The 24,877-nt window shown below is 38.2% G+C and overlaps 1 protein-coding gene across 1 annotated transcript in view; it reads left to right on the top strand.

Annotated features, from left to right (window-relative positions):
* Positions 1-24,877, top strand: part of FBXL20 (F-box and leucine rich repeat protein 20) — a 96,087-nt gene that overhangs the window by 58,400 nt on the left and 12,810 nt on the right. Inside the window, 6 exon segments of the mRNA XM_082602898.1 lie at positions 5,658-5,712; positions 8,326-8,400; positions 8,991-9,085; positions 9,566-9,634; positions 22,092-22,187; positions 23,796-23,922. Coding sequence (XP_082459024.1) covers positions 5,658-5,712; positions 8,326-8,400; positions 8,991-9,085; positions 9,566-9,634; positions 22,092-22,187; positions 23,796-23,922 — 517 coding nt within the window.

The following is a 24,877-nucleotide window of genomic DNA, read 5'->3' as shown; positions in this document are numbered from 1 at the left end:
TTATCATAAATGGGTGTTGAATTTTGTCAAAAGCTTTTTCTGCATCTACTGAAATGATCATATGGTTTTTATTCTTCCATTTGTTATTATGGTGTATCACATTGATTGATTTGCATGTATTGAAGAATCCTTGTATCCCTGGGATAAATCCCACTTGATCATGGTGTATGATCTTTTTTTTTTTTTTTTTTTTTTTTTTGCGGTTCGCGGGCCTCTCACTGTTGTGGCCTCTCCCGTTGCGGAGCACAGGCTCCGGACGCGCAGGCTCAGCGGCCATGGCTCACGGGCCCGGCTGCTCTGCAGCATGTGGGATCTTCCCGGATCGGGGCACGAACCCATGTCCCCTGCATCGGCAGGCGGACTCTCAACCACTGCGCCACCAGGGAAGCCCGTATGATCCTTTTAATGTGTTGCTGGATTCTGTTTGCTAGTATTTTGTTGAGGATTTTTGCATCTATATTCATCAGTGATATTAGTCTGTAATTTTCTTTTTTTGTAATATCTTTGTCTTGTTTTGCTATCAGGGTGATGATGACCTCAGAGAATGAGTTTGGGAGTGTTCCTTCCTCTGCAATTTTTTTTTTTTTTTTTTTTTGCAGTACACAGGCCTGTCACTGTTGTGGCGTCTCCCATTGCGGAGCACAGGCTCCGGACATGCAGGCTCAGCGGCCATGGCTCACAGGCCCAGCCACTCCATGGCATGTGGGATCCTCACAGACCGGGGCACGAACCCATGTACCCTGCGTCGGCAGGCGGACTCTCAATCACTGCGCCCAGGGAAGCCCCTTCCTCTGCAATTTTTTGGAAGAGTTTGAGAAGGATGGGTGTTAGCTCTTCTCTAAATGTTTGATAGAATTCACCTGTGAAGCCATCTGGTCCTGGACTTTTGCTTGTTGGAAGATTTTTAATCAGTTTCAATTTCATTACTTGTGATTGGTCTGTTTATATTTTCTATTTCTTCCTGGTTCAGTCTTGGAAGGTTATACCGTTCTAAGAATTCGTCCATTTCTTCTAGGTTGTCCATTTTATTGGCATAGAGTTGCTTGTAGTAGTCTCTTAGGATGCTTTGTATTTCTGCAGTGTCTGTTGTAACTTCTCCTTTTTCATTTCTAATTTTATTGATTTGAGTCCTCTCCCTCTTGATGAGTCTGGCTAATGGTTTATCAATTTTGTTTATCTTCTCAAAGAACCAGCTTTTAGTTTTATTGATCTTTGCTATTGTTTTCTTTGTTTGTATTTCATTTATTTCTGCTCTGATATTTATGATTTCTTTCCTTCTGCTAACTTTGGGTTTTGTTTGTTCTTCTTTCTCTAGTTCCTTTTTTAGGTGTAAGGTTAGATTGTTTAGTTGAGGTGTTTCTTGTTCCTTGAGGTAGGCTTGTGTAGCTATAAACTTTCCTCTTAGAACTGCTTTTGCTGCATCCCACAGGTTTTGGATCGTCGTGTTTTCATTGTCATTTGTCTCGGTATTTTTTGATTTCCTCTTTGATTTCTTCAGTGATCTCTTGGTTATTTAGTAATGTATTGTTTATCCTCCATGTGTTTGTGTTTTTTACGCTTTTTTCCCTGTAATTCATTTCCAATCTCATAGCATTGTGGTCAGAAAAGATGCTTGATACGATTTCAATTTTCTTAAATTTACTGAGGCTTGATTTGTGACCCAAGATGTGATCTATCCTGGAGAATGTTCCGTGCACACTTGAGAAGAAAGTGTAATCTGCTGTTTTTGGATGGAATGTCCTATAAATATCAATTAAATCTGCCTGGTCTGTTGTGTCATTTAAAGCTTGTGTTTCCTTATTTATTTTCATTTTGGATGATTTGTCCATTGGTGTAAATGAGGTGTTAAAGTCCCCCACTATTATTATGTTACTTTCGATTTCCTCTTTTATAGCTGTTAGCAGTTCCCTTATGTATTGAGGTGTTCCTATGTTGGGTGCATATATATTTATAATTGTTATATCTTCTTGGATTGACCCCTTGATCATTATGTAGTGTCCTTCCTTGTCTCTTGTAACATTCTTTATTTTAAAGTCTATTTTATTTGATATGAGTATAGCTACTCCAGCTTTCTTTTGATTTCCATTTGCATGGAATATCTTTTTCCATCCCCTCACTTTCAGTCTGTATGTGTCCCTAGGTCTGAAGTGGGTCTCTTGTAGACAGCATATATATGGGTCTTGTTTTTGTAAACATTCAGCAAGCCTATGTCTTTTGGTTGGAGCATTTAATCCATTCACGTTTAAGGTAATTATCGATATGTATGTTCCTATGACCATTTTCTTAATTGTTTTGGGTTTGATTTTGTAGGTCCTTTTCTTCTCTTGTGTTTCCCACTTAGAGAAGTTCCTTTAGCATTTGTTGTAGAGCTGGTTTGGTGGTGCTGAATTCTGTTAGCTTTTGCTTGTCTGTAAAGCTTTTGATTTCTCCATCGAATCTGATTGAGATCCTTGCCTGGGTAGAGTAATCTTGGTTGTAGGTTCTTCCCTTTCATCAGTTTAAGTATATCTTGCCACTCCCTTCTGGCTTGTAGAGTTTCTGCTGAGAAATCAACTGTTAACCTTATGGGAGTTCTCTTGTATGTTATTTGTCATTTTTCCCTTGCTGCTTTCAATAATTTTTCTTTGTCTTTAATTTTTGCCAGTTTGATTACTATGTGTCTCGGCGTGTTTCTCCTTGGGTTTATCCTGTATGGGACTTGCTGCACTTCCTGGACTTGGGTGGCTATTTCCTTTCCCATGTTAGGGAAGTTTTTGACTATAATCTCTTCAAATATTTTCTCTGGTCCTTTCTCTCTCTCTTCTCCTTCTGGGACCCCTATAATGCGAATGTTGTTGGTGTTTAATGTTGTCCCAGAGGTCTCTTAGGCTGTCTTCATTTCTTTTCATGCTTTTTTCTTTATTCTGTTCCACAGCAGTGAATTCCACCTTTCTGTCTTCCAGGTCACTCATCCATTCTTCTGCCTCAGTTATTCTGCTATTGATTCCTTCTAGTGTAGTTTTCATTTCAGTTATTGTATTGTTCATCTCTGTTTGTTTGTTCTTTACTTCTTCTAGGTCTTTGTTAAACATTTCTTGCATCTTCTTGATCTTTGCCTCCATTCTTTTTCCGAGGTCCTGGATCATCTTCACTATCATTATTCTGAATTCTTTTTCTGGAAGGTTGCCCATCTTCATTTCATTTAGTTGTTTTTCTGGGGTTTTATCTTGCTCCTTCATCTGGTACCTAGCTCTCTGCCTTTTCATCTTGTCTATCTTTCTGTGAATGTGGTTTTTGTTCCACAGGCTGCATGATTGTAGTCTTCTTGCTTCTGCTGTCTGCCCTCTGGTGGATGAGGCTATCTAAGAAGCTTGTGTAAGTTTCCTGATGGGAGGGACTGGTGGTGGGTAGAGCTGACTGTTGCTCTCAAGGGCAGAGCTCATTAAAACTTTAATCCACTTAACTGTTGATGGGTGGGGCTGGGTTCCCTCCCTGTTGCTTGTTTGGCCTGAGGCAACCCAACACTGGAACCTACCTGGGCTGTTTGGTGGGGCTAATGGCGGACTCTGGGAGGGCTCACACCAAGGAGTACTTCCCAGAACTTCTGCTGCCAGTGTCCTTGTCCCCACGGTGAGCCACAGCCACCCCCCTACCTCTACAGGAGACCGTCCAACACTAGCAGGTAGGTCTGGTTCAGTCTCCCCTGGGGTCACTACTCCTTCCCCTGGGTCCCGATGCACAGACTACTTTGTGTGTGCCCTCCAAGAGTGGAGTCTCTGTTTCTCCCAGTCCTGTCGAAGTCCTGCAATCAAGTCCCGCTAGCCTTCAAAGTCTGATTCTCTAGGAATTCCTCCTCCCGTTGCCAGACCCCCAGGTTGGGAAGCCTGACATGGGGCTCAGAACCTTCACTCCAGTGGATGGACTTCTGTGGTATAAGTGTTCTCCAGTCTGTGAGTCACCCACCCAGCAGTTATGGGATTTAATTTTACTGTGATTGTGCCCCTCCTGCCATCTCACTGTGGCTTCTCCTTTGTCTTTGGATCTGGGGTATCTTTTTTGGTGAGTTCCAGTGTCTTCCTGTCGATGATTGTCCAGCAGCTAGTTGTGATTCTGGTGTTTTCGCAAGAGGGAGTGAGAGCATGTCCTTGTACTCCACCAACTTGGTTCCTCCTCCACCATTCGAAATTTATTTTATTAAAGAGAGCCATCAGGGTGGTAGCAAGTCCGCCTCAAGGGAACAAGAAAGGCATTCAACGTTTCCATCTATGGACAGATGTAGAAAATGTGGTATACAGGTTTAAAAAGGAAGAAAATATTATTCAGCTTTATAAAGGAAGGAAATTCTGATACTACGTGCTACCACATGGATGGACCTTGAAGACACTGGTGCTAAATGAAATAAGCCCGTCACAAAAGGGCAAATACCATGATTCCACTCATATGAAGTACCTAGAGTAGCCAAATTCATAGAGAACGAAAGTAGAGTAGTGGTGGCCAGCGGCTGGGGGAGAGGGAAACGGGGAGTCATTGTTTACTGTGTCCAGAGTTTCAGTTTGGGAAGATGAGCAAGTTCTAGAGATGGATGGTGGAGGTGGTGGTACAACAGTGTGAATGTACTTAAATGCCCTTGAACTGTACCCTTAAAAGTGGTTAAATGGTAAGTTTTATGTTATGTATATTACCCAAGTTTTAAAGAGTTTCAAAAAACTTTATTTACAAAATGCATATAACTTGGTCTGATGTAATTATTAACTCAGTTTATTCCGAGTTCTAAAATGTGATTGACAGCCTCTAATCACTAAATAACAAAAGTTTGCTCTATTAAGCTAACTCAGAATAATAATGGAATAGAAAGTGTAGCTTTCATTCGTCTCCAGATTAATGCTTCCTGACCTCCATTTTGTAACACTTCAGCTATCTCAAGGAATATCGTCTTTAAAGTACATGCTATATTGTACCTTTTGCCACCTGCACAAGAGCCTTACTTGTTATTCAGATCAAAATGATCTTTAAGGGTGTTCATGAGTAAGGAGAACTGTAAGCATAAGTAACCCATTCACTTTATTCCCAGGATGCTCTGACCTGTTTTTACAGGTGGCTTATGGTATAGAAAGTTATTGTCCTTTAGGCAAATTAATTATTTCAAATAATAATGCTACAAAATAAATATTTAGCCTTCTAAGACTGAGAAGAATTTTAGGTGGTGTTTCCTGACATTGATGTATTAACTGAGTTTTATAATTTCCCAGATTGGAATTAAATATTTAGAGATTTAACATTTTATAGTTGCTCGTTTTTAGGTTTTACCAATATTTTATCTTTTTTCCTTCATAGCTGTAAAATTCTTTATAAAGGTAACCATCCCCTAGCCTATTTCTTTTGATAACCAGAATGTGGAAATTGTTTTTTTACTTAAAAAAGTATCAGAAATATTTTATCCTCCCTTGATGTGAATAAATGAACTCGTTATGGTACTTACACATACGTTATCAAGTAAAAGATTACCTTTTCCCCCTACATTTTTATTGGCAGTATTGTAAATTGCCCGAGCTTTTTGTGTTATTGTTTAAAGAACATCTGCCTTTTTGTGCATGTGTTAACATTGCCAATTATTTATAAGCAAAAATCAAGAGAAAGTAATTCATCATATAATAAAGTTTTCCTCCATCTCTTTTTAGGATATTTTCTTTTCTGGATGTTGTTACCTTGTGTCGCTGTGCTCAGGTCTCCAGGGTAAGAATGGCTGACATGATTACAAGAGCATCCCTTGCTGACATTAATGATAATCAGCTTCTGTAGTAGGCCAACTATTTACTTCAGATGGTAGTTGTATGTTATGTTTCCAAGGTTGTGGTTTCACCCATGGGATACCCAAACCCATGTTAATTCTACAGTGGAATTCTACTATATGTACTATCTCTAACTTTAATTTTTTGAAATTCTTGACTATTTGTATAATACAAACAGAAGAAACATTTTCAAGGAAAAAGCACTAAACATGCAAATTAAAAGAATAGGCTTTACTCAGAACTGTAGTAATACAGTATTTCATTATGTTTCCCTTATTCATTTTATGTACATACATGGAAGGCTCTTGATATCTCCCTATATTTTTTTTCTCAGAAGGTTATAGCTAGAATTTAATTTTTAAGAAATTGTAGAGCAAACCAAATTCCATTCTCAAAGTCAGTTTCTGCATTACTCTTACTTATCCATTTTTGTCAATTGACATTACTATGACAAAACAGTGAAACATAATCTTATTGCTGCCACTAATATTAAGAATAGAATCTCTGTTGTGGGAAAATGGCTTTATGAATCATTCATAGTCTCTTTTGTAATACAGATATGTAATAATTAATAAAATGAATGAGTACATACAGTTATCTTTTTATAAACTGGACAATGGCTTTTTGATGTTTAACAAATACTTATTGAGAACCTACTATGTACCAGGTATAGTCCTAGGTGCTGAGTATGTAATATGGTTATATGACAATACTCAGCATCAGAGTATTGTGCTTACCTCTGTTAAGTGGACCCAGGTTTTCCTCCTTCAAATTTCCATCACCAATTTCCTTTAAAAAAAAAAAAACACCCCACAAAACTTGCCATAGAAAATCCACCTCATCTTGCTAACTTTACTGTAATTTCTACATCCTAAAAGCCATACTAAATCTGTATCTCAGCTATTTAAGAAACAATCAGGCCTATTTTGATGATTTCTATTCATGACAGTTCTGTTCCTGGTACCTGAGTGGTTGCCCTAGTCATGGCTGGTACAAATGAGTAGGGTTTCTTTTTTGTCTCCATATGAAGCTGAGGTCATCATTGAGAAACAAAATTCCCAGACCAGTGTCTTAACCTGTTTGGTTGCAGAGTCTCATCTCAAGAATGTTGATTTGAGTGAGTTTTAATTGTTGTTTTCATGTTCAGGTTCCTCTTCCTTCTTAATGTGTTTTAACTTAAAAGGAAGCACAATGCCAATTTTCATTAAATCTGTACAATTGGAACATCAGTAGTTAGCCTGTTCTTCTCTGTACTTGAAGTATTTAGTTAATTTGCTTTAAAAAAAAAAACTCTAGAGAGGAACCTGTCATTCCTAATTTTAGTCTCACTTTAGCATGTGTCCTGCTTGCTGAAGAAAGTAGTATAAGGAAATGAGAGGTATCAAATCAGAGATACAGTTAGCCCAAGAATCTAGTAAACATATGATCTTTAAAAGTTTTATCTCTTGTCTCCCATGGAGCCATTTAAGAAACTGTTGGAAAAATATGAAGCCAGAAAAAGAAAAGTAACATTGAAATCCTGAGAAAACCTTAAAGATTTCTATAATAACTTTGTTTACCCTCATACCCCTGACATCTTTCTTACTGATTGTGTGATAGTTACCTGGGGCTTATAAGTGTATCTTCAATTTCCATTTTAGAATTTCAGTATCGAATCTGTGTTTTGAATTGTTGTAGTAAGAGGTAATATTCTAAGTTTATAACTTAACAGTGTTAAGACTTTTGTGTACACTTTAAATTTAGTAGGGAAAACGTTTAAAGGCTTTCTGATTAAAATACAGAACGATCCGCAAAAGGTTAACTCTTAGTGGAGTCATTTTTCACCTTGTCCTGAAAGGTTGAAAATCTTGGAAGCTTTCTTGCCTCCCTTTAGGTAATTAAAGAAATGTATGAGAAGTCTTAAAACTCAGTGTTTAAAATTACCACTGAATCAAGTTGGAGGGAAAGATGACCAATTGAAAAACATGCCTGAGTGAGCAAATTGGTAATGAGGAAAGCATTAAGTCTCTGTCACGTATACTGAGAAATGATAGTGTCTTTTGTAAATCCCAGGTCACCATATCACAGTTTTGGGTCCAAACAAGTGATGCTATGAATAGCATATTTTTATTGAACATGGCATATGTATTGAACACACTACATTCAGAGTGCCGTCTTCTTTCTTTGGTTTCACACTCACCTCGTTCCTAGTTGAGGGATAGAGTAACAGACTTGCTTTTCATTAGCTGGATTATTTCATTTTGAGATTGGAAACTCAAGTTAGAAAACAGTTTCTGGCTATGATACTTACCACAACCTGTTCTTTCCCCAGCCTGCTAACGTAAGATCTTTCGTAGCTACTAATTTCTGTACCCACTCATTTATGAGATAATCTACTTGGAGAATAAAGTATGAATCAGAAATAAGACTCTGACTTTTTGTGAGTTAATGTTGGAGGTGCTAAGAAATTTTTTGGTCAATTTCAATCATTAGTAGGTTGAATTGTGAACTTGAATTTTGCTGGCTTTTCCCCTTCATTTCAGCTTCTGTTCATTCTGTCTCTTCTTCTTCAAAATAGGCCTGGAATGTTCTGGCTCTGGATGGCAGTAACTGGCAGCGAATTGACCTGTTTGATTTCCAGAGGGATATCGAGGTATGACTGTGTGGTGTGTGACCCCATCTCTCTCGTTAGAATGTAATTGCAGCATATAGGACAGATTAGCCCCAACCACATAAATCTCCTTTCCCTGGAGAGAGAGACTGTTCATTTCAGCGCATCTGAACTTCATGGGAACTTGCAATTTTCCCAAGAACTGGTACAGTTTTTGAGATTGAGCAGAATTATTTTACTGAAATAATACTAAGTTATTTAGTATTAATAGGACTCAGAAATTTTTGTTTATATTTTTGTGGTGGAATGTGAACCTTTGTTTGCTCTTTTTAAGGAAGTCTTTTCATATTTGTTTATTTAAAAATAAGTGGAGGGCTTCCCTGGTGGCGCAGTGGTTGAGAGTCCGCCTGCCGATGCAGGGGACGCGGGTTCGTGCCCCGGTCCGGGAGGATCCCACATGCCGTGCGGAGCAGCTGGGCCCGTGAGCCATGGCCGCTGAGCCTGCGCGTCCAGAGCCTGTGCTCCACCACGGGAGAGGCCACAACAGTGAGAGGCCCGCGTACCGCAAAAAAAAAAAAAACAAACAATGTGGTGGCTTATCTTTTTTGTACACCTGTCTTCTTTTTTTACAGGGCCGGGTAGTGGAGAATATTTCAAAAAGGTGTGGGGGCTTTTTACGAAAGTTAAGTCTTCGTGGTTGTCTCGGAGTAGGAGACAATGCATTAAGGTAAAAACATAGCTATCGATTAACTGATCCTCTTGACTGAAGTGAAGAACACCGAACACAGCACTGTCTCACCCAGAAAAGGCTGGAATCGGTTTCACATTCCTAAGCTATCCTGAACCCAAGTACACGTTCACTGCTTATAACACAAATATCCAGTAGTGGGGTGTGTGGTTTCGAGAATAAAACAAGAACAAGTGCTCCCCCAAAAAGCCAGATTCCCCATATTATAAATGGTTCGTTTGGAGCCTTGAGTAAATGTTTTTAAGTTTGTTTACTCGAAGTTAGGATACTTTTAACTTTGGTTGACAAAAAGATGGATGTTTAAAAGTTTATGGTTGAAAAGTAATTTATTCGTAATTGTGAACAACTTTTTGTACCAGTAATATCCATTATTACCACTATTGGTATCTTCTGTTATTTTTTTAATGCCGAGAATTGTGCCTGTTTTACCTCAAACCCTTTACTTTCTTTCCTGTAAAGGACCTTTGCACAAAACTGTAGGAACATTGAAGTACTGAATCTCAATGGGTGTACAAAGACTACAGATGCGTAAGTATTTTGTTTTAGAAGGGTAAGTCATAACCTCTTGTGTCCTGCCTATACTAGCTTTTAATGCAGACTACTAAATATATTTAGCAAATTTCATTTTGGTTTTATAGAGGAAAGATGTTAAATTTAGAAATGGAATAAGATACTTATTTTAGAATTTGGCTCAAATTCTGTTTTGATACTTAAAAGAAAACTTAAAATTGTAGTCAGTGAATGTGCAGTAGGGAATACTAATATAGGACTACTTATATTTCAAGAAGACACTAGTAGCTGTCATTCAAAAGACACATAAACAGGTGATTCTATAAAAAGATGTAAAGTCTTAAACACAGCTTAGAGTAATCAATATAGAGAGTGTTTATTAAATGACTCTTTAAAAGTACAGTGTCTTATGTCAGTCACAATATAAAAGAAAGAAAGCATAATCCTCCATCCTTTAGAGTTTACTGTCACAGACCCAATAGACATAGAAGGTAGACATAAAAAACATTCAGCCTAAGGATCTATTGGTAGTAACATGTATCAAATAACATTTAAATATTATGTAGGGAAATTGTTGCCTATTGGAAGGTGAAGATGTTTACACAGGGAGTGGCCAGGATTAGTCCGTGGATCCTCCTGTTTTTCAAAAAGGCCTCATTGAAAAAAAAAAAAGCCTTCATGAAAGAGATGGGCTCTTTGGAATTGCTTGAATGAGGGAAAGTAGAAAACACTCCAAGCACAGGGTACACATTGTTTATTTTATTGCTTTCTTTGAGGTTACAACTGGTTAACTTTTTTGTTTTTTAATTATTTTATTTTATTTATTTTTGGCTGCGTTGGGTCTTGTTGCTGCATGCGGGCTTTCTCTAGTTGCAGCGAGCGGGGGCGACTCTCCGTTGCAGTGTGCGGGCTTCCCATTGCGGTGGCTTCTCTTGTTATGGAGCACGGGCTCTAGGCGCCCCGGCTTCAGTAGTTGTGGCACACAGGCTCAGTAGTTGTGGCACACGAGCTTAGTTGTTCTGCAGCATGTGGGATCTTCTCGGACCAGGAATCGAACCTGTGTCCCTTGCATTGGCAGGCGGATTCTTAACCACTGTGCCGCCAGGGCAAGTCCCACAACTTGTTAACTTTTAATTCAAGAAAGTGTCTGAGGGTTTATATTTTCAAAAGAAACAATGGAAAAATCATCAAAAATGAATAAAATGGTTGCTTATGGGGAGAGAAAAAACATGAAGAGGCAAGAATGAAAGGGAGACCTCTGAAGTATCATGTTTTGTAATTTTACTTTAAAATTAAATGTAAGTATTTTATATAATTGAAACGTGGATTAAGTCACACAAAAAAATAATAAAAGCAGTCCCTAAAAATTGAAAACAAAATAGAACACAGGAACCGATCCATATCAAGTTGGAGGTATAACCACACAGATATTACTTCTACTGACTTTTGATTTCTTCTGAAAAATTTAAATATATGCCAATCTAGACAAAATAGTATAGTGAACCTTTCACCCAGCTTCAAACTGATAACTGAGAACCTGTCACTTTATGGCTAGTCTTGTGTTTTCTATACCCCTGCCCTTTTTTTTTTTTTTCAGTACGCGGGCCTCTCACTGTTGTGGCCTCTCCCGTTGCGGAGCGCAGGCTCAGCGGCCATGGCTCATGGGCCCAGCCGCTCCGCGGCATGTGAGATCTTCCCGGACCAGGGCACGAACCCATGTCCCCTGCATCGGCAGGTGGACTCTCAACCACTGCACCACCAGGGAAGCCCCCCCTGCCCTTATATCTTACTCATTTTATCTTATTTTGAAAAAAGCCCTAGACACTGTATTATTTAATCTGTAAATATGCATTTCTAAAATATGCATTTCTGAAAGATAAAAACTTTTAACATAAGCACATTAACTTTACCACTCCTATTAAAAAGAAACCATAATATCTTAAACTTATCAAATAAGCACTGGTTAATGTTCAGAATTTTGCATGTTCTAGTGACTTTAGAAATACAGTAAGTCCCCTACATACAAACGAGTTCCATTCCAAGAGCATGTTCCTAAGTCCAGTTTGTTTGTAAGTCCAACAAAATTAGCCTAGGTACCCAACTCACACAATCAGCTACGTAGTACTCTACGGTATAGATTTATAATACTTTTCACACAAATAATACATTTAAAAAACCACAAAAAATAAAGAAAACATTTTTAATCTTATAGTACAGTACCTTGAAAAGTACAGTAGTACAGTACAAGAGCTGGCATACAGAGGCTGGCATCGAGTGAACAAGCAAGAGGAGTTACTGACTGGAGGAAGGGGAGAGGAGGTGGGAGATGGTAGAGCTGAAGGATCGTCAGCAGTAGGAGATGGAGGGCAAGCTGCAGTTTCACTCACACCTGACATTGATGTAACACACGTTCGCATCTTTGAAAGTTCGCAACTTGAAGGTTTGTATGTAGGGGACTTAGTGTATATTAAGCATAGTTTAAAAGAAAAAAGATACAAACTTTAAAATCAAAGGTGGAGACTTCTGCTTCTGATGATTACAGTCACTGCCCTCCTGCTGTAAACAACTCTAAAACTGTACAAAACATAGAAAACAAGCAGTATTAGATGTTGGACAACATGCAGAGCAGGACTGAGAAACAAATGAGGTGAGCCTTATGATTGCCCTGGCTTTCTGCTTGGTGGCATTTTCGAGATAATGGCACAAGGAGAAGGAGCCCAAGCACAGCACAAAGTTTGGCTGATTTGAAGAGAAAGAGATCAGAGTTCAGGGAGACCAGCATGGCTAAATATGTGTCTGGAGAGCGGGGAGCTACTCAAAAAAGGGCTACAGAAATCTACACAAATTTGGCTGAATAGTAAACTATATATACACATATTGAGACCCCACAAAGCTGGGCAAAGAACATCTAATAGGGAAAGAACAATTACTGGGAAACTGTGAACTGAAGAATTGCCAGAGCTTAAATAAGGTTGGGAGAAGTTCTAACTATCCAAAATGGAGAAAGCGCATTGAACACCTTGGGACATTTAATAGAGACTTCAGAAAGGTCACACCTTGGTAGTGGAGCTAAACTAGACCAGCCCTAATAAAGGCTAAAAGGAAAAAATTTAGGATCAAATTGATTCACAACTAATTTAACTGCCTGCTAAATCAAAACTCAACATTCTTTAAAGAGAGACACAAAATCTAGATGCTCAGCAATGTGTAGCATACAGAATTTCCAGCATTCCATCAAATATTACAGTACATGCAAAGAAGCAGGAAATGATACCAGAAGACAAACCAGAAGAAAAACCAGGCAATAGAAACAGACCCAGAAAGGACAGTTTATAAAATTGACGAGCAAAATGTTTAAAAATAGCAATTACAAATATGCTCAAGAATTCAAGAAAACTTAAAGATAATATGGAGATTGAGAGCAAAAGGATGGGGAGGGACTTACCTGGTGGTGCAGTGGTTAAGACTCCACACTGCCAATGCAGAGGGCCTGGGTTTGATCCCTGGTTGGGGAACTAAGATCCCACATGCCGTGGGGCAACTAAGCTTGCGTGCTGCAACCACTGAGCCCGTTGCTCTAGAGCCCGTGCGCAATGAAGAGCCCGCACACTGCAACAAAGACCCAGTGCAGCCAAAGTTTAATTAATTATTTAAAAAAAGAAAATTTCTCTTAAAAAAAAAAAAAAGAGTAAAAGGATGGGGGACTTCCCTGGAGACCCAATGGTTAAGACTCCGTGCTTCCACTGCAGGGGGGTGACGGTTTGATCCCTGGTTGGAGAACTAAGATCCCGCATGCTGCGTGACATTCCCCCCCCCCCAAAAAAAGAGTAGAAAGATGGAAAAAGATAGACTATCACAAACACTAATCACAGGAAAGTTGGAGTGGTTATTAATATCAGATGATGTAAACTTCAGGAAGAAGAGTAAATGGAAAGTTATTAAATAATACCCTTCTCTTTCAGTAAAGATAAAACAAGTAGACAAAAAAAAAATGGAAAAGCTATAGAAGACTTGAGCAACACTATCAGTGAACTTGTCCTAAGTGACATAGAATGCTGTACCAGAAAACATGCTTTTCATTACTGGGATATTCAATAAGATATACCAAATAATCAGCCATAAAACAAATTTCTGTAAATTTAGAATGATCAAGATCATATTAGTGTATTCTATGGCCTCAAGAGAACTAAAGTAGAAATCAAATAGCACATACCCGGAAATTTTGAAAATGAAATATCACCCTTCTGAATAACCTATGAGTCAAGGAATAAATTACAAAGAAAATTACAAAATAAGTTTCGCTGTGTGATAGTGGCAACACAGTATTCGAATCTTGTGGAATGCATTGAAGGCAGTGCTTAGAGCAAAATGTATAGCTGTGAATGCTTATCTTTTTCTTTTTTGTGTGGCTGTGTTGGGTCTTCTTTGCTGCACACAGGCTTTCTCTAGTTGCGGCGAGCGGGGACTACTCTTCGTTGCGGTGTGTGGGCTTCTCATTGCGGTGGCTTCTCTTGTTGCGGAGCATGGCTCTAGGCGCACAGGCTTCAGTAGTTGTGGCACGTTGGCTCAGCAGTTGTGGCTCGCGGGCTGTAGAGCGCAGGCTCAGTAGTTGTGGCACACGGGCTTAGTTGCTCTGCGTCATGTGGGATCTCCCCGGACCAGGGCTCAAACCTATGTCCCCTGCATTGGCAGGTGGATTCTTAACCACTGCACCACCAGGGAAGTCCTGTAAATGCTTATCTTAAAAGAAAGGTTTAAAATCAAATCTTCCACCTTTGAAAACTAGAAAAAGAAAAGTAAATCTACAATAAGTAAAAGGAAGGAAATAAAAAAGATAATGGTGGAAATCAATGAAATAAAAAATGGGCATAGAGTAGAGAAAAATCCATGAAACCAGAAGCGGTTTCTTTGAAATAAAATCAATAAGCTTGATCGACCTCTGTCGAGATTAGTCAAGAAAGAAGACACAACTCACCAGTACCAAGATTGTAAAAAGAAATATCACTAAAGTTTCTACACAGATTCAAAGGGTAATAAGAGGATGTTATGATCAATTCTATGCCAATAAATTTGACAGCTTAGATGAAATAGATAATTTCCTTGAAAGACACAAATTACCAAAACTGTAAAGAAATAGAAAATCTGAATAGCCTTATATCTTTATAAACTGGATTGGTGATTGAAAACCTTACCACCAAAAAGTAAAAACAAAACCAAAAACCTCTAGGCTTGGACAGTACTGAATTCTATCAAATATTTTAGAAAGGAATAATCTTTCAAAAAAATAGAGGAGGAGGGAAAACTTTCTAACTCATTATATGAGATCATCATTACCATGATATCAAAAATAAAATAAAAATTATGGGAAAAGGAAACTACTGGCCAATATCCCACATGCACATGTAAAAATCCGTAACAAAATATCAAATTGAACCCAGCAACATATGAAAAGGGTAATAAATCATAATCAATTTGGATTTATCTCGGAAATGTAAGGTTGTTTTAACATGCAAAATCAGTCAGTGTTATTAAGTTCCAGCTTAATAACAGATCAAAGAAGAAAAATCACATGATCATCTCAATAGATCCAGAAAAAGCATTTTACAAAATTAAACACCCATTAAGGATAAAATCTCTAAACAGACTAGGAGAAGGTAACTTCCTCAACCTGATAAATTGTATATATGAAAAACCTAATTTTAACATTGTATTTAGTCATAAAATACTGAACACTTCCCCCTAAGGTCGAAACATGGATATTAGGTCTACTACATCTATTCAACATTGTACTGGAAGTCCACCTAGGACAGTAAGGGAAGAAAAAGCGGGGTCATACAGATTAGAAAATAATTTTTAAATGTCATGATAGGGTTCTAGCAAGTTCACAGGAAACATGGCCAATATGCAAAAATTAATTCTGTAGCCGTAAATCATCAATGAACAAATGGAAAATGAAATTTTCAATATAGCAACATTTGTGGTAACATCCAAGAACATAAAATACTTAAGGATAAACTTAATAAAAATATGTGCACGTTACATACACTGAAATCAGATTTCTAAAAATTAAAGGAAAGTAGGTCTTAAAAGTTTTCATGGGGCTTCCCTGGTGGTGCAGTGGTTGAGAGTCCGCCTGCCGATGCAGGGGACACGGGTTCGTGCCCCAGTCCAGGAAGATCCCACATGCCACGGAGCGGCTGGGTCCACGAGCCATGGCCGCTGAGCCTGCGCGTCCGGAGCCTGTGCTCCACAACAGGAGAGGCCACAACAGTGAGAGGCCCGCGTACCGCAAAAAAAAAAAAAAAAAAAAAAAAAAAAAGTTTTCATGGACTTCCCTGGTGGCGCAGTGGTTAAGAATCCGCCTGCCAATGCAGGGGACACGGGTTCGAGCCCTGCTCTGGGAAGAGCCCACATGCCGCAGAGCAGCTAAGCCCATGAGCCACAACTACTGAGCCCACATGCCACAATTACTGAAGCCCACGCGCCTAGAGCCTGTGCTCCGCAACAAGAAAGGCCACCGCGATGAGAAGCCCACGCACTGCAACAAAGAGTAGCCCCCACTCGCCACAACTAGAGAAAAGCCCTTGCACAGCAATGAAGACCCAATACAGCCAAAAATAAATAAATAAATAAATAATTTTTTTTTTTAAGTAAAAATAAATTTAGAGATCTGTAGCAATTATCCATCCAGTCTGAAGAACGGAAAGGTTAAAGAAAAATGGACAGAGCCTCAGAGACCTGTGGAACAACATCAAGAGTAGAATGTGAATGAATCCCAGACAAGATAGAAAAAGGCAGGAAGAAAAAAAAAAGTGAGAAATTAATGGCAGAAAGCCTCCCAAATTTGATGAAAAACGTTAATCTACAGATCTAAGAAGTTCAGTGAACCCCAAGAAGGATAAAAATATCCAATATCCATACCTAGACATGTTAGGGCCAAACTGTTGAAAACTGAACACAGAAATTTTTGAAAGCACCAAAAGGAAAATAACTCATGTATACAAAAAGAATATTTGATTAATGGGTGACCTAATCAGAAATCATGGAAACCAGAGCCATGTGACATATTCAGTGTGCTGAAAGGAAAAAAACAAAGAATTCTGTATCTAGCAAAACTGTCCTCTGTAAATGTAGGCAAAATAATGACATTCCCAGATAAACAAAAAGGGAGAGAATTTGTCGCTAGTAAATATGCCTGGCAAGAAATAGTAAAGGAAGCCCTTCAGGATGAAAGGAAATAAATACCAGACAGTAACTCGGATCCATAGGAATTGGTAAATGAAAAGCATCAGAAACGGTAAATATGTGGGTAAATCTAAGACTCTAATTTTTTCATATCTTCTCTTAACTTCTTTAGAAAATAGAAGATTGTATAAAGCAATCATTATAACATTGTATTGTTAGGTCTATAGTATATATATAGAAGTAATATATGAAATATATTTGAACATATGAAAATAATAGCACAAAGGAGAGAGGAGGGAACCATTATGTACTGGAGCAAAATGCTTGTGCTTTATGAGAATTAAGTTATTGGTTTGTTTGTTTTAATTTATTTTATTTTTTTGGCTGTGTCGGGTCTTAGTTGTGGCACGCGGGATCTTTGTTAAGGTGTGCAGGATCTTTCGTGTGGTGCGCGGGCTTCTCTCTAGTTGTGGTGTGCGGGTTGTTTTTTTTCTCTCTAGTTGTGGAGTGTGGGTTCCAGAGCACGTGGGCTCTGTAGTTTGCAGCACACAGGCTCTCTAGTTGAGGCCCATGGGCTCAGTAGTTGTGGCACGCAGGCTTAGTTACCCCATGGCATGTGGGATCTTAGTTCCCCAACCAGGGATCGAACCTGCATCCCCTGCATTAGAAGGCAGATTCTTTACCACTGGACCACCAGGGAAGTCCCTAAGTTATTGTTTTGAAATAGATTGTGGTAAATTAAGATACATACTGTATTCCATGAGCAGACTATAAGAAAATAATTAGAAAAAAAAGATTAAAAGTCAACAGAGGAATTGAAACAGTACACTTAAAACAAGAAAACAGTAAAGGAGACACAGAAAAACAAATTCGAAAAAAGCATGAAGCAAATAGAAAAGGATTGCAAAATGGGAGAGAAAATCCAACCATATCAATAATTTTATTAAATGTAGACAGACTGAACTCTTCACCCAAAAGACAGATTATCAGTATGGATTAAAAAGCAACACCCGGGGCTTGCCTGGTGGCGCAGTGGTTAAGAATCCACCTGCCAATGCAGGGTATGTGGGTTCGAGCCCTGGTCTGGGAAGATCCCACATGCCACGGAGCAACTAAGCCCGTGCGCCATAACTTCTGAGCCTGCGCTCTAGAGCCCACAGCACAACTACTGAGCCCACGTGCCATAACTACTGAAGCCCGTGTGCCTAGAGCCGGTGGCCCACAACTAGAGAAGCCACCACAATGAGAAGCCCATGCACCGCAACGAAGGGTAGACCCTACTCGCCACATCTAGAGAAAGCCTGCACACAGCAACAAAGACCCAATGCAGCCAAAAAAAAAAAGCAAGATGCAACTATGTGCTGTCTACAAGAGACATGCTTTAGAGTCAAAGACGCAAATAGGTTGAAAGTAAACAGTTGGAAAAATGCATACTATGCAGATAGAACACTCTACCCAATGATTACAGAATAAACATTCTTTATAAACATACTGGAACATTCTCCAGGATAGAGCATAGATTGGGCCACTAAACAAGTCTTAATCAGTTTAAGAAGATTAAAATCATTCAAAATGTGTTCTCTGACCAGAACTAGAGAATTAAACTAGAGATTCACGACAGAACAAAATGTGGGAAAAGCTCAAGTATTTGGAAATTCAGCATCATGCTTCTAAATAATTTTGAACTGAATGAAAATGAAAAGCTACCAAAATGTATGTGATTCAGCCAAGGTAATGATACAGCTCTGCATTCCTATATCACAAAAGAGGGAGGAAAGAAAGAAAGCTCAAATCAGTAACAACCTTCAACTCTAAGAAAATAGAAAGAAGGGCAAAGCCCAAAGCAAAAAGAAGGAAAAAATAAAGATTAGATTGGATATCAGAGAAATAGGAAACAAAAACAGTAATAAAATCAATGAAACCAAGAGCTGGTTCATTGAAAAAAGTTTTTTAAATTGACAAACCTAGGCTAAGAAAATAAGAGAGAAGACTCAGATTATCAAAAGCAGGAATGAAGGAGTTCTAAGTACTTTAGCCAAAAGACAGATGAAATGTTTATCAGGTAAATACCATAAATAACTTCATACTAACAAGTCAGACAACCTAGGTGAAATGGACAAATTCCTGGGAAGGCACAGATTGCCAAATTTGACTCAACAGAAAAATAGACAATCTGAATAGATCTAGAGCAAGTAAATTCAGTAATTCAAAACTGTCCCACAAAAAAAGCCCAGGCCCAGATGACTTCACTGGTGAGTCCATCAAATATTTAAAGGAAAAATAACACCAATACTCAAACTCACTCATAAAGTAAAAGAAGAAATACTTCATAACTTGTTCTCTCCGGCCAGTATTTTTCTGATACCAGAAATACCTGATGTCAAAGCCAAACAAAGATATCACAATAAAAGGAAATCTACTGTATTCCTCAGGAACAGAGATGCAGACGTACTTAACAAAATTTTAGCAAACTGAATCCAGCAACATATAAAAGGGTTGGATCTTAACCAAGTGGGATTTATCCCAGAAATACAAGTGTGGTATAACATCTGAAAATCAGTTAATGTAATAGTTCATAATAATTAGTAGAATAAAGCAGAGATCAACAAACTTTTTCTGTATGGGGCTGGATAAGGAAATATTTTAGGCTTTGGCCATATGGTCTCTGTCACAGCTACTCAACTCTGCCAATGTTTTACAAACATTGCCAATGTTTTACAAAGTGACCACAGACAATACATAAACAAATGAGCATGGCTGTGCGCCAATAAAACTTTATTGCATGGTGCTGAGATTTTAATTTCATTTAATTTTCACATGTCACAAAATAATATCTTCTTTTGATTTTCTTTCAACCATTTAAAAATGCCCAAACCATCCTTGTCTTGTGGCCATATAAAAATAGGCAGCTGGTGAGATTTACTGCCCTCCGGAATAAAGGACAGAAACCACATGATCATCTCACTATGACAGCCTCTAAAATGACCCCCAAATAACCCCTACCTCCTCATATTTGCACCTTTGTGTAATCTTTTCCCCTTGAGCGTGGACTGGACCTAGTGACTCATTTCTAACAATAGAATACTGCAAAAGAGATTGGATATCTCTTTGGAGATTAGGTTACAAAAAGACTGTGACTTCTCTCTTGCTCTACTTTCTTCTCCAGCTCTGGGGAAGCAAGCTGCCTGTTGTGAGTACCTCTGTGGAGAGGTCCATGTGGCAAGAAACTGAGGTCTCTGGCCAGCAGCCAGCAAGAACCTGAATTCTATCAAAAACCAAATGCGTAAGCTTGGAATTAGATTGTCTAAGGTCTGCCAGCATCCTCCTAAATGAGCTTGGAAGGGAATCTGTACCTAGTTACCTTTGAGATGATTGCAGCTGTGGCCAGTGGTACCTTGATGGTAGCCTTGTGAGAGACGCGGAGTCAGAGTCACCCTGCTAAGCTGCCTGTGCCTATGTTCCTGATCCGTGAAAACCATGAGATAATAAATAATTATTGTTTTAAGCTGCTCATTTCTGAGGTAATTTGCTATGCAACAGTAGATAACTAATACATCATTAGATACAGTAAAAGCACATGACAAAATGCAACATTTATTCGTGATCAAAATTTTAAACAGGGAATTCCCTGGAGGTCCAGTGGTTAGGACTCAGCACTTTCACTGACAGGGCCCGGGTTTGGTCCCTGGTTGGGGAAGTAAGATCCTGTAAGCCTCCAGGCGCAGCCAAAAAAAAAAAAATTCAACAAACTAGGAATAGAAGGGAGTTTCCTTAATCTGATCAAAAGCTTCCATGAAAAACCTACTGCTAACAGTGTACTTAATGGTGAGAGACTGAATGCCTTACCTTACAGTCAGGAGCAAAGTGAGCTTCTATTCAGCATTCTACTGGGCATTCTAGCCAATGCAATACGTTTACAAAAAAAAAAAAAAAAAAAAGTGCATACCAATAGGAAGGAAGTAAAACTGTATTTTTGGCAGATAACATAAATCCGAAAGAAATGCCAGATTTCTACTCTGAAAACTATAAAACATTACTGAGAGAAATTAAAGAAGATGTGTATCAAGAATATATAGAGAATTCTTACAATCAATAACAAGGCAATCCAATTAAAAATAGGCCTGGGACTTCCTTGGTTGTCCAGTAGTCAAGACTCCATGCTTCCACTGCAGGGAGCATGGGTTCAATCCCTGGCTGGGGAATTAAGGTTCTGCATGCTGCGCTGCATGGCCAAAATAATTAATTAATTAATTTTTTTTAAAAAAGGCCTGAGCACTTAGACATTTCACCAAGGAAAGAGATGAATGGTTAACAAACACAAGAAAGAGTGTTCATTACAAAATTGCAAAATAAAACCACAAGATGCAATTTGACAAAGGCATTTATGAGGCAGTTGAGGAAACCTGAACACAGACTGGGTGTCAGACATTAAGGAATTAAAATCCTTATTTAGAAATATGTCCTGAAATATTTACAGGTAAAATAATATGTCTGGGATTCTCTGTAAAATACTGGAACAAAGAAAGGAGAAAAATAGATGAAATAACAATAGTAGAATATTGATAAATGTCAAAGGTTAATGATGGTACATGTGCATTCTCTGTTATTCATTCTTGAGTATATTTGAGATTTTCTGTAATTAAAAAAATTTTAAATGAGGAACTTGACCACTGTGGGAAAAGAGCCTTTAAGGAATTCATAAAGGAAAGCAGGCAGTAATTTACATAACTTAGTTTGTTTCAGCCCAGCACTGGTCCATCCTCTGTATACCTTGCAAAAATCCGATTTTTTCATTACTGCCATGCAAAAGGTTATCTGAGCAGAAAGAGATTTAAGTGAAAGAGCAGAGACAGAGGTTTTGAGCTTCATGTTTCACCACTTGCTGGCAGGTACTAGCAAGCTTTCTGGTGTTCCTGAATTTACAAAATGCATGTAGATCTCTCATCAGCACAAATGTAGTTTGCTGTCAGTAGCTACTAACATTTCCAAATGTGAATCAGGCACCATCTTCCCCTCATGCACATTCTCATAAACAGCACAGCTTTTTTTCTCCTTTGTGAACCTGCCTCTTCCTCAGCGTGAAAGGTCCCTGGATTTATAACTGCTTTTATTTGGGGTATGGAAATTTTACAGTTCTTGTAACACGTGAGAGTCATGTATGATATTCCAAGGATGTGTTCTTATTTGTTTATTGAGAATTGTGTATGATATTGGTATATCATACTAATATCCTTAGTAGGATGTGTTCTTATTTGTTTATTCATTATTTTCTCCTTTTTCCATTTTTCAGTACATGTACTAGCCTTAGCAAGTTCTGTTCCAAACTCAGGCACCTTGACTTGGCTTCCTGTACATCAATAACAAACATGTCTCTAAAAGCTCTGAGGTAAATTCCTTACAACAAGAATGTCCAGTAATCAGAACAGATACTTATTTTTTTATTAACTAAAATGAAGTTGGAATTGAAGGAAACTATGTTTTATAGATACGTACTGTAGTTCAAAATAGATCTTTTGTTTTACTACTTGCCCAAATTACAGGACACATTCAGGTGAAATGATAGAGGTAACTAGGATTTCTGAACAGAATAGTACAGTTTGTACATGAATGAAGTGCTTAGCAGGATTCTGTATATATAGTAAGTGCTCAGTAAGTTAATCATTGTTTTAATGTTACTGTATTTTTTAAAAGTACATTACAAAAAGATATATCTTAAAAGGAGGGTGAAATGCCCAATGTCTTTGTACTTTTACTTTTTTATCAGCCTTTTATAAAAGATCATGGTGCCATGTATTAGTTACATTTATGAATAGTAAGAATTAAGCCATTAAAAGACGAAATGTAAGTTTAGTTAAGTAGAGTGTAAGTAATCTGAAAATGTGTCTCCTATACCTTCCTTATGAGCACTGAACACATGTATCTAAGGCTGGTGGAGGATAATAAATAAGATAGCAGAGCAGCATTTATAGTTCATAAGTAATTCACATAAATGATCTCATTTATTTTGAAATCTTGTGAGGTAGATAGGACCGACACTCTACAGATAAGAAAATCTAAAACATTTTTGAATGCCGGGTACTGTGATTCAACCATGGGAGGTAACTGAATAAGACACTATTGCTGCCCTTAAGTTGCTCAGAGTCTCGTAGAAGAAAAAAAAAACTAAATTGTGTTGTCATATTACAGCGGGATAAGTGCTATGGTAGAAGTGAGTGCATTAGTTTGGGGAGAACATAAAAGGGCTACTGCTAATCTTGGTTTAAGAGAGGTTCTGTCAGGCTTCCCTAAGTGACTTGCCTGAAGTCACACTATTAATGTTGAAGAATGAACTTGAACCAAGATCCCCTGGCTTTATTTTATAAAACAATTAAAGCAGTATTTTCCAAAGAATGCCATAGAGCTTGGGATTCTTCCATAGTTTAAATGTGAAATCAAAGATCAAAGATGAAGCTAGTGTTTGATAGAAGGCAGAGATCTAATAATACAATATATCCTAAATTCAGCCTGTGGAAACTATACCCTAGATACTTCCCAAGAGAGAGAATTTACAGATCCTTTGTAATTTTTTAAATAAAAGTTTAAACGGCCTCATTCTTACTTTGATAAGTACTTGAATTATTTGATAGAGAATTTGAGTTTGAATCTGACTCTTCATTAATTACTCTGTTAACTTGAACAAGTCGCTTAATTTCCATTTCCTATATAGAGACCGTTAAATCTGTGATAAGTGCAAAAAGAATATACTTTGAAAAGTATAAACCTCCATAAAAATCTAATGTATCTGAAAAACAGCATTGTGCTTGAGCTTGTTAGTTAAGGTGGATTTGAGCTAGCCCTCCTAGGTTGATAAATGCACCTTTTGTTACAGAATTGCCTGTATTCTAAACCTACATTAAGTAAATATGTCCCCAACTAGATGGCCAATAAAATGAGACTTTGGTGCCTTTGGAATTGGATTTAGTCATATGTTTGTTTCATTTTGTTTTATCCTAAGTGAGGGATGTCCACTGTTGGAGCAATTAAACATTTCCTGGTGTGACCAAGTAACCAAGGATGGTATCCAAGCACTAGTGAGAGGCTGTGGAGGTCTTAAAGCCTTATTCTTAAAAGGCTGCACACAGGTAATACTCCCTGTCTTACTTGTGAATGATAGAGGCACCATGAACTTGGTGGGCAGCCCAAGATGTTGGCTTGAGAGATACGTAGTAGTTGTGTATTACTGACCAAAGACCCATGCTTACCAAAAGTTATAAAGGGTTTTCCCTAGAGTGAAAAAATAGAAGAATTAACACCTGCCTGACCAAAGATAAATTTTTGAGGGGAGGCAAGACGGGAAGACAAAAGCGTAATACGGAGCAGGTGCCGCAGGCAAGAAGGGTTTCATGTAGTTTAATCTGAAAAGACAACTTGTCACGTTGTCACTGCCTGAGACCTTGAACTGGATAGGCAAGGAAGGCAGTCTTGGCAGTTTCCACTAGTTGTTTAACTACCAAGAGCTTTTCTTAAATGTGCCAAGTATACAGCAACCTACATTTTACAGTGTTGATGCTTATTTCCTGCCAGTCACATCACAAATCCAACATATTTTGTCATTAAAATTTTTAATATCTCAGTGTTTTACAGTGGGGAAAAAAAAGGAGTTGATATGGTAACAACACCTGGAAGGAAATGATCAAGAGTGGGTTTAGAAGTGACTGACAGAGTAGGGCTAGGCTCTTATTACCTTATTTTATTAATGGTTGCTAAAACCATGCCTTGTATTCTATTAAAAAATGCCCTCATTCTTTCACCATGAAGGGAGGAGTCCCACGGTTTGAAACAGAGCTTTGAAAGTATGACCGCCTTAAAACAACAACTTGAGCTCCTGGTTATTTATGGAATCCTGAAAAATATTGATTGGGATGCATCATTATAGTCAATGACTTGCCATCTGTTCTCCGCACTGTATGCATAGCACTGATCTTCCAGCAGCAGATAAACTACAGATTTCTTTCTCAGCTCCTGTTCCCAAAAGTTTGTTGTTAAGAAACTTTACAGGGAGCGTAGCAATGTGAAGGTTATTTTAGTTTCAAAATC

The sequence above is a fragment of the Mesoplodon mirus genome (assembly GCF_964341445.2).
Source record: "Mesoplodon mirus genome assembly, chromosome: 18".
Classification (NCBI taxonomy): Eukaryota; Metazoa; Chordata; class Mammalia; order Artiodactyla; family Ziphiidae; genus Mesoplodon; species Mesoplodon mirus.
Note: the sequence above shows the minus strand (reverse complement) of the source record. Positions and strands in the feature narration are given on the sequence as shown.